This window comes from Rhododendron vialii, chromosome 13a (genome assembly GCF_030253575.1).
Source record: "Rhododendron vialii isolate Sample 1 chromosome 13a, ASM3025357v1".
Taxonomy (NCBI): domain Eukaryota; kingdom Viridiplantae; phylum Streptophyta; class Magnoliopsida; order Ericales; family Ericaceae; genus Rhododendron; species Rhododendron vialii.
In genome coordinates this window covers 7507501-7517955 of record NC_080569.1, presented here as the reverse complement: position 1 = coordinate 7517955, position 10455 = coordinate 7507501, and the positions used below count along the sequence as shown (strand labels likewise).

At 39.2% G+C, this 10455-nt stretch overlaps 2 protein-coding genes across 2 annotated transcripts in view; both read left to right on the top strand.

The window, feature by feature from the left end:
• Window positions 1-2146: 2146 nt before the first annotated feature.
• Window positions 2147-5287, top strand: LOC131314309 (probable pyridoxal 5'-phosphate synthase subunit PDX1). The gene is made up of 2 exons (XM_058342853.1): window positions 2147-2761; window positions 4542-5287. The coding sequence occupies exons 1-2, from the start codon at window positions 2248-2250 to the stop codon at window positions 4964-4966; spliced, it is 939 nt and encodes a 312-aa protein (XP_058198836.1). The 5' UTR covers window positions 2147-2247; the 3' UTR covers window positions 4967-5287.
• Window positions 5288-9461: 4174 nt separating this feature from the next.
• Window positions 9462-10455, top strand: part of LOC131314308 (phosphoinositide phospholipase C 4-like) — a 5260-nt gene continuing 4266 nt past the window's right edge. Inside the window, exon 1 of the mRNA XM_058342852.1 lies at window positions 9462-10089. Coding sequence (XP_058198835.1) covers window positions 9772-10089 — 318 coding nt within the window. The 5' untranslated portion in view covers window positions 9462-9771. The remainder of the gene's footprint in view (window positions 10090-10455) is intronic.

Genomic DNA, 10455 nt, shown 5'->3' with positions numbered 1-10455 from the left:
TTTTTTTTTTTTTTCCTTTTTTGCGATGACTGTGATTTTGTTCTATTTTTCTCCCCATTCGAAAATGTCTTTCGATCATACAATTGTCGACAATGTATTGGATCCCACAAAAATATGTACACGATGCCTACAAAAATACGTGATGAACAGCAACTATGTTAAGCAGTAAGTGGCGGCGCCTAAGACCAGAAAAGAAAAAAATCGAACAGCCAATGCTGTCCTCGCTGCCCCTTGGAGTAGCATAGGGACGTTGCTACCCCTTGCGACAATAAATGCTTTCTGTGGTTTGTTTTTGAAAAAAAATGTATGACAGTAATAAGAATAATACGGTCCCGTTCTGGAACATGAAATAAATATTTATTTTTTAAAAATGTAATTTCAAGCTAAAAAATAATGAATTTATTGAAATCTAAAAATATGCAATACGGATTTTGTTTGAAAGATCTCATTGAGATCTTTAATACGGTGTAAAAAAATCAAAAAATTATTTTTCATTTATATTATTTTTTAGTTTGAAAATGTGAAATAAGTATTTATTTTTTAAAAATGTGTTCTGGAACGGGCTCTAAGTAGAGAGATAGGGAGAGAAATGATTAAAAATATAAAGAATCTTTTAAAAATACATTTCAAAAAGTAAAACAAACAAGATAAAATGTGTTGAAATACTAACTTCAAGATTTTTGGACTTTTTCCTTGTTTTGTTTCCATTTAAAAAAAATTCGCATTTGTTAGTTTGATGTCTAATTTTTATGAATTATTGATTCATCTCATTAAGACGAATACGAAAAGTGAAAAAATTATGACTTTTTACCCAAATATTTTTTAAAATATTCAAGATAAAACCCAAAAAACCAACCCGATTCTTCTTAATGAGACGAATCAATAATCCATAAAAGTTAGGTTTTGAATAAGGACTAAGAATAAACCCAAGAAGTACTTAGCGGAACTTAATACCAATGGACAACACAATGTGGTGCACCACACCCTATAGTGGAATTCCCACATTTTGCCTTGAGTTCCACTATAAAGTGTAGTGAAATAATATTTTTAGGCACTGTGTGGCAATATCCGAAGGCTATTGCATAATTTTTCTCTCGAAATACCCCAAACGATCGAGATTTGACCATCTAATCTATCTAGTGAACTACCTATAAAGACTTAGAGGGTGTTTCTACTAACAAAAAAATATTAAAAATTTAACGTATTTTATCATTTCGTTTTCATTAACAAAAAAGTTTTAGCATAGGTAGTGTTTGGTTGGGAGTTTAGTTTAGTTTAGTTTTGATAGTGGGTAGAGAGAGAAATAGAATAATGATTGAAAATATGGGTAATGATTGCAAAGAGATAGAGAGAGATGAGAAAATAATAATTAGAGAAATAGGATAATGATTGGAAAAAGAAGTAGGGTAATGATTAGGGAGAAAACTAAAACTAAAACTAAGGTGGGAACCGAACAAAGGTACCATCTCGTTTTCACTAACAAAAAAATTGTCAACAAATTTTTTTTGCTACAGTAACTCTACTAAAAAACTCATCAATAATTTATTTATTATCCAAAACACCTAACAATTTCTCAACTGTAAATAAAAATCTATAAAATTTTAGCCGTTGAAAACACTGCTCACATCCATAAATATAGTACTAAAATAGTAGCTAGTGTGATAAAGTAATGTCCAATAAAATATAGCGCTGCTATTCGCAGCCTTTTATTTTCTCTCATAACTCATTACATTTCGGTAAAATAGTTGTTGAAAATCATAAATAATATTTTGGTAAATTACTTTTGAAAACAAGATTATATTTCGGTAACTATATGTCAAAAATATTTTCAACTTTCGGTAAACAACTGCCGAACATACATTTTCGGTAAATAGCTGTTGAAAAAAATATTATATTTCGGTAATTGGATGCTAAAAATATATCTCAATTTCGATAACTAACTGTCGAGTATAACTGAATTTTTTTAACAAACTATGGAAGAAAATAGAGGGCTGCGAATAACAACGCCAGTAAAATAACCATTTTGTCAAAGAAAATTGCAATTTTGCATTGTTTTGTATCCTCCACGCAGCCGGCAGCCCCGGCCTCTTCCTCCACATTTCCATTTTCCTCATCCCATTCCCCGTCCCCTTCCCCTTCCCCTTCTTTATATATCCCTCCTCTCTCACTCTCTCTCTCTCACCGTAGGGTTACCGCCTAATCTCTCTCTCTCTCTCTCTCTCTCTCTCTCTCTCTCTCTCCACAACCATGGATGCAAGCGGTGTCGTAACGGTCTACGGGAACGGCGCACTCACCGAGACCGCCACCTCAAAAAAATCCCCCTTCTCCGTCAAGGTGGGCCTGGCCCAGATGCTCCGTGGCGGGGTCATCATGGACGTCGTCAACGCCGAGCAGGCCCGGATCGCCGAGGAGGCCGGGGCCTGCGCCGTCATGGCCCTGGAGCGGGTCCCGGCCGACATCCGGGCCCAGGGCGGCGTGGCCCGGATGAGCGACCCGCAGCTCATCAAGGAGATCAAGCAGGCCGTCACCATACCCGTCATGGCCAAGGCCCGGATCGGACACTTCGTCGAGGCCCAAATCCTCGAGGCGCTGGGGATCGATTACGTGGACGAGAGCGAGGTCTTGACGCTCGCCGATGATGAGAATCACATCAACAAGCATAATTTTCGGATTCCGTTTGTTTGTGGGTGTAGGAATCTTGGGGAGGCTCTCCGACGTATCAGAGAGGGCGCCGCCATGATTCGCACCAAGGGGGAGGCAGGTAATGTCTTCGATTTTTAAATTAATGGAAAGTTGAAATTAGTTGCTACTTCATTCATTTTATTTTTAGTGCTATTTAAGTACAGTAATTTCAATGTTATCTGGTACAGTTTGTGTTTGGCATGTGTAAGACACCTTTTTTTTTTTTTTTTTTTACGGTAATTTTCTTATTAAGGTTGTGTTTCTTGTATTGTCTAAACGGATAAAACGGGCTAAAGCCAAATAACACAAATTACAAGACATGTCATTTTTCTCGTAACATGAACTAAAAATCCATTTAGCGGGAAGAACTTGTCTAAAGGTTTTTAGCTAGGGACAAACTTCTTGGGTGGGTGGGTGGGTGGGGGGAACCCACCAAAAAACAAAAAGTAGACCCAATAGGTTTAAAAAGCAAAAAGGTTTAGGTTTTGACGTGGAGCTTTTTGGATTAATTGTAGAAATTTTTTATTGAAAATCGTGCTTAAGTTTTGACATTGAGTTTTTTGGATGATAATAAGTGAGTAGTAATTGTAGAAAAAATGTATTGAAAATCGTGCTTAGAGATAGGATGGTTCTGGAAACAAAAGTGAACAAAAATCTAGCTTTTTGGGTAATATAGAGATAGGAAATGATAACTACGTATAAAGTTTGGATAGATTTGGTGTGTGCTATGTTAAACAAGCAAAATCATTATGTAATATACTGTACTCCTGTAATTTATGGTGACGGGGGAGCAGGCCCAACCCTAGGGCAAGGCCCAAGTTCCAATTTGTTGCCTTGGGGCCCCATTTTTAATGTACCTGTTATATATTTTCTAGGCCATATTTTAGTTATTCTAGCTAGTTGTGCATGTTGCAGCGGTAGTAGTTTTGTGTGGTTTCCAAATTTTCAACGCAGGATCAAAACCTTGCAGCCTCCCTTTTTGCTACTCACGATTATAAAAAAACGTGAAGTAAAGATGCATTTCCCTATAAATTTGTTCTCATATTTGTAAGTTTAAATTTTCTCAAGACATTTTTATACACAAGATTTTCACAAAGAATAACAGTATTTGTATAATTGATAATTCCTAATGACTAGCAAAAAAAAAAATAGTAATAAATTATTCCTTCAATTTGTTTGTTAACAATAATAGGGCCCCCTATTATGAATTGGCCTTGGGCGGGGCCGGGCCTGCGGGGGTGAAGGGAGTTGAACATAAGACTAGTTGAACTCGGAATAAGCACTCGTTTGTATTTGGTGTGTTGGAATAGACGAGAATTGTCTAGATTTATGTGAAAGTATGTCAAATATGTATTGGAATTTTTTTCTTAAAAATTTGTTCCTTGACCAAGTACCCATTGGTAGCATAACCAATGTGGATGATACACACGAGTGTCCTTTTAGCTATTTTAGCAAGAAAGATACACTTGTTATGAGACAGGACATGCACTAGCTAATGCCCACAAGAGTTAATTGAAGAGATTTATTTGAATGACTTGCTATTATATTGTGGGGGATTGAATGTTACACTTGAGAATTTATCAATGGTGATCGGGTCATTGAGAAGAAAGGGTGGAGTTTTGCAAGTGAAACAAATATCCACGAGATTGTGTCTGTGTACTAGATTGTTGTGATTATTTTTCTATATTTGAAGACAATTATTTCGTGATTTGTCCGTATCCGTAGAGATTGGATGGGCAAAGAGGACTTGCTAATATATTTGTTTCACTTTGATCCTTCAGTTGGAGTGAACATTTATTTTAGCTTTTAGGACGGTCATAGGTTAATTATACTAGTTGCTGTTTTACTAATCCCAACAGGTACTGGCAACATAATCGAGGCAGTCCGCCATGTGCGCTCCGTGATGGGCGATATTCGTGTGCTTCGCAACATGGACGACGACGAGGTCTTCACCTTTGCCAAAAAAATTGCAGCTCCATATGACTTGGTTATGCAGACGAAGCAGCTGGGGAGGCTTCCGGTGGTCCACTTCGCGGCTGGTGGAGTTGCTACCCCGGCCGATGCGGCATTGATGATGCAGCTGGGGTGTGACGGGGTTTTTGTCGGATCGGGTGTGTTCAAGAGTGGTGACCCAGCAAGGCGGGCACATGCCATTGTTCAGGCTGTTACTCACTACAGTGATCCTGATGTACTTGCGGAGGTGAGCTGTGGTTTGGGGGAGGCCATGGTGGGGATAAACCTCAATGATGATAAGGTCGAGAGGTACGCAAACCGGTCAGAGTGATTTGCTCTCAATTGCTTGTTGTAGGTGAGGGTCCTAAGATTCCTCTTGGGCTATTATGTTAGCCAATAATAGCAATTTGGTTTTCTTTGTTGTCATGTTAGGTTTTGAATTACCCTGATAATAATGAATTGGATTGTCTCTCCATGTTATAGCTTTACAGGATACATGTTTTCAAGGTTAATGGATTGATTTAATCGTCAGTCATAGGTTTAATCTTCTGTTGTAAACTATTTATGTTGAACTGCTTTTTTGGAGCTACTTTGTGTTGCATAAGTATCAACAGATACTGGTAAATATCGAAGTTGATGGATTTGTGCAAAAGAGTCAAGCTTGTGCGTTATGATCTTCAATAAGAAATAGCACTCCCAGTTTTTTCAGTATATGTTTTTCGTTGATGCCTCTTTTCAGTTATCAATTGGTCACGCGTTTTAGGTTCTGTTTATGTTATGCATCCAGTTACTGCTAATTTTTCATTAGATTGCTCTAGACTCTAGTGGTGTTGCTAGTTCCCTCTAACTTTTGGTTAGAATCGTGTGGATTTTTGTTGTGTTAGAATGTCTTATAGCAATGGGAGGCAATCCGCCGAAGAAATTGGTGTTAACATGGAACTATTGTTCGGAAAGGAATAATTGTTTCTCTTCTGCAGTTCTTTATGGGACCTGGAACTCGTTGCCCATTTCTTCTTCAATTGAAAATTGCATACTCCATATAGTTAGAAAGAGTTCATTGGACTAGGAAATCTCCGGTTGTGTTTAGACCTATGAGTACCATAGTTTCTGGTATTTTTCTTTTTGATAACTCAAGTCAACTTATACACACCTTGTTTCTAGTAATTACAGCAATGTCGGTCCTTTTTTGTGCTGGTGTTAGCTCCTAGATTGATCTTTTATTGGGAGTTCGTCTTTGTAGCAACATTGTTTGTGTTGTAGGAGGTGGTTTTTTGCCCCATAAAGCCCAGTTGTTTGATGCTTTCATTGTTCTATGACTTCTGTCCTGCCCAGAAAAACCCAGTTTGCTAGGTGCGCTCTTGGGACGTCGGTTTGATGGAGCCGCATTTAGCCTTTGATTTGCATATTGGGATCCGTCCTTGCATTTTCGTGTCCCGCAGGAACTTGGCATTTGATGATAGATGTGGAATAATGTTTTAAACTGTCGCAAGAGCAACTAATAATTTGGTCTTGTTCCAGTTCAAGGCCAATTAATCTACATAGTCGTCTAATACGTTTTTAGTGATACCAATGCCTAGTTATCGTATACTTCTCCTTTAATGCTTTAGCGATTTGTCTCCTTTAACCTTCCGGGGTACCCTATATATCCGTTAGAAAATAGTCGTCAGCATCACATAGGTCCCACGTGCTACCAACATCAAAGAGAGTGTTTAACTGTATGGATCCGACTTCTCTGCAGTCAACTGTAGAGAAGCGTGTGCGGTTCAATTTAAATCGTTCATCTTGATAATCAATGGTTCAGATTTGCTGAAATTTTTACCAGTAAAAGTATGTTCTTACTGGTAAAGATATGAAAAAAAAATTGGACCATTAAAAATACCATTCGACAGTTGCGATCATTTGGACCACACTTTTGTTGTTCAAAACTGAACTGCAGAAAAGTTAGAATTTGGACTACAGACAAACCAGATTCTAACTGCATCAAACTAAAGTCATAATTATTCAAAAAAAAAAACCAACCACCACCACAAAAGTGACTAGAAATTTGGACTGGCGCACAAGAATGAGGAATTTAGAATATTTATCCATTAAACCAATCGGAGTCGGTCCAATCCAGTTTTTATACGGACTAGTTTTGGACTATTTTGGGTCCAAGAGAGGCCCACAATAACGATTGAAATCGTTCATTTTGTAGAGCTTGTCGAGTATGTCATTCACGTAAAAAATTAGCTTGATCGAAAGTCAATAGGTACATGAACGAAACAAATTTGTACGAGAAAGATGCGATGACAAAAATTAAGTTGAAGACATAATCTGTTTCATTCATGTACCTATTAATGTTTGATCAAGCTAATTTATAGCGCGGAAGACATACTCAATAAGCTCTTCAAAATGACCGATTTCCGATAGTTGATGTGGGCTCGGGAGGGCCCAAAACTGGACCAGACTGAACAGTATAAAAACTGAACTGGACCTGACTCCTAAGCTGGTCCTGGTCCTATCTTTTGTTGCGTATGGACGGTAACTTGTCATTCTCCTGCTTCTGTAATGCGAATATAATAAGCATCAAAATTGTTGGCACCTTTAACTGTTAGATTAGAGATAGAAATGGTGACGATATAAAGAGTGCTGCTATTGGTACCGACGGTACCGTAGGAAAAATGCACCGACAGCCACCGGACGGCCGATCCGAGCCGTTCAAAAATTTTAAAAAATAAAATCGAGTGGGCCTAAGTGAGAATGAATGGCATCCGAGGTGTGTAGGGTACTTGATCCGAGTACCCCTTTTTCGTGTATATACACGTATATACATATATACACGAAAAATGGGTGCTCGGATCAAGTACCCTACACACCTCGGATGCCATTCATTCTCACGTGAGCCCACTTGGTTTTATTTTTTAAAATTTTTGGACGGCTCGGATCGGCCGTCCGGTGGCCGGAGACGGCCATCGGGTGGCTGGAGACGGCCGTCCGATGCATTTTCCCTACGGTACCGTCGGTACCAATAGAATTTCTGCGACATAAATTGGTGGACTAATCTTGAGGCATTAACTGCATGGGTTTTATGTAATACGGAGTACTGTATATTGGCTCGACTGACCTAGGATTCCATGAATCGTGTGGAGTATTTAAACTACACAACCACCCGTGCATCTGTGTGTCTCCTTACTTTATTTCTCATTCATGCACCACCGTCAAATCAATCAACATGAAGATTCTGTTCGGTTTGGATTTTGAAGAAGATTTTTAAGAGTAATGAGTGAATAGAAATAGATAGATAGATAAAATTTATCAAAGACCATGCCCAGAAGTTTTGAGACTCCAAAACAAACAGGAGGGAGGGGGGCTGCTGTCCCAGCAGCATGCTGCTGCTCCCCATTTTGGGGCCCATTCCAGTCTCGCTTCGATGATCGAAACCGTTCACTTTGTAGAACTCGTCCAGTAGAACAACTATGAAAAAAATTAGCTTAATTGGATATCATTAAGTACCTGATGGGAACCTTTTTATCTTAAAAAGAATGAATCCGAAACACTGGATTAAATCCACTGTAACCCATGGACTGAGAGATATATGGGCTCCGATCAGGTATTTAATGATATCCAATTAAGCTGATTTTTTGAATAATTGTTTTACTCGACGAGCTCTACAAAGTGAACGATTCAGATCATCGGAGTGAGACCGGGGTGGACCCCAAAATTAGGACAGCAGCCAAGGGGACAGCAGCCCCCGTCCAAACAAACAAGGCTGGCTTGTTCCCAAGGCTGGCTAGTCTTATGCATTTTCAGCTCTTGTTCCGGTGTAGTTTCAGCTACAAGATTATGTTTCGTGATTTTTGTATTTAGGTCCTATTTTGCTAAGGTAAATAAGTACTTATTTATTTTTTTGAATTAAAATGTATTGTGAAAGAATGACCTCTCTCGTAAAACAAAAAATAAATACTTAAAAAAATTAGAATTTTAACGGAACGGGTTCTTAGAAATTCTCATATGGTCCTATGACTTAAAATGTATTTGCAATTCGTTAGATGCTGGTGTTATTGTAGAATATCTGTCACTTTATTAATGTCCACTCTCTTTCTTGGATGTTTTTTTTTTTTTTTTGGAGGTTGTAATTTTACACTGAGAGAATTAGTTTTGGTTGTCAATAAGGAGAGGTTTCTTACTTTTTAATGACTTTCGTAAGTCAAAAATAAATTCCCTTACCTTTCCAATTTCGAATGAATCAAAATAACTATTTGTCCCGGTATAAATTGTACCATAGAAGTTTTGATTGGAATTATTTGAGCAAGATCTTCTCAAGTGATAGTTCCTTATTTGACGCCTAATTAGACTTATCACAGTCCTAATTCATTATCCGAACCGTTCATTTAGTAGACTTTGATGTTCTTAACGTCTATCCAAAAAATAAAGTTAATCGGAGTTCGTGAAAGCTTGGTTGAATGTTTTTTGTCAGAAAGTGAAATGCACAGTTAGAATCTCACTGTCTATTTCACCCATGGCAAATATGATTCGCTCAACTGGATTCTCGTTAAGAGCTCGTCCATCTCCGCGGGCGGGGAGATGACACATGGAGTGTGTGAACCCAAAACAGGAAAAAAGGGAAGTACACATGGGTAACCTAGAAAAGTCTCAAATGTCATCTTCTCTTCGGCAAAAGGTTAAATTTGTTTTTTCTTTTAACTTTTTCTAAACAATTTCTCACCACGTTTATCACATGGGCCTAGGATGGATTAGCCGAGACAGTCGAGTCGTATCCAAACAGTCCAAAGGGCAAAGGAAGTCCAAACTCAAAAGAAAGAGAAATCCACATGGGGGCGTAGGCCGGTAATTAAAGAAGTTGGTCGTACGGTCTCCCTGTCTCTCTCCTAATAAAAAAAACAGGCGGGAAGAAAGTTGCGTCGGGCAGCAGCAGAACGCACACAAGTCCAGAGAGAGAGAGAGAGAGAGAGAGAGAGCGTTACACACTATACTCCTACTGGTAATATTATATACATGTATACATATGCACGTTATGTTCACGATAGTATGTCTCTATGTATTTGACGACAACAATTTGAGCAGAGGGCCCGAGCTCTGCTAACCCTCGGATTTTTTAGAGAGAGAGAGAGAGAGAGAGAGAGAGAGAGAGAGAATATGGGGAGTACGTACAGGATATGCGTGTGCTTCACTCGGAGATTCAGGATCGCGGAGGCGGAGCCGCCGGCGGACGTCAAGGAGGCGTTCAAGGCCTACTCGGAGGGCGCGGCACAAATGACGGCGGAGCATCTGCGGCGGTTCCTGGTGGAGGTCCAGGGGGAGGCCGGAGCCACGGTCGCCGACGCCGACCGCATACTGGAGCAGATCCTCCGGAAACGACACCACATCGCCAAGTTCACCAGACGCACTCTCACTCTCGAGGATTTCCACCAGTTCCTCTTCTCTCCCGATCTCAACCCCCCAATCGGCTCTCAGGTATACAAATAGGTTTTTTTGTTTAATTACGTTTCCTTGCTTTCAAGTAGTGTGAATTTGGAAAGTAGTGTAGGGATTTTCCGTGTGCAACTGATTTTTGCTATTACTGGGCAACCAAACAAGGGACTAGTTGGAGTTTGGCCTGGTCTTATAAAGGGAAAGGAAATTATGGGAGAAATAGATTTGATCTGTTTCCGCAAGTGGATAGAGCTGGTAGAAATGGAGATTTTGTAGTGGTTCGATGTGGACAGAATTAGACATGTTTTGGGGGCTTCGGATTTGTTAGATTTTTTATGGATTTATTTTTAGTGTACTTCAGACCAATGAACACCTATGAATTCTGCACCTTTTTTCCCCCTACCAGTA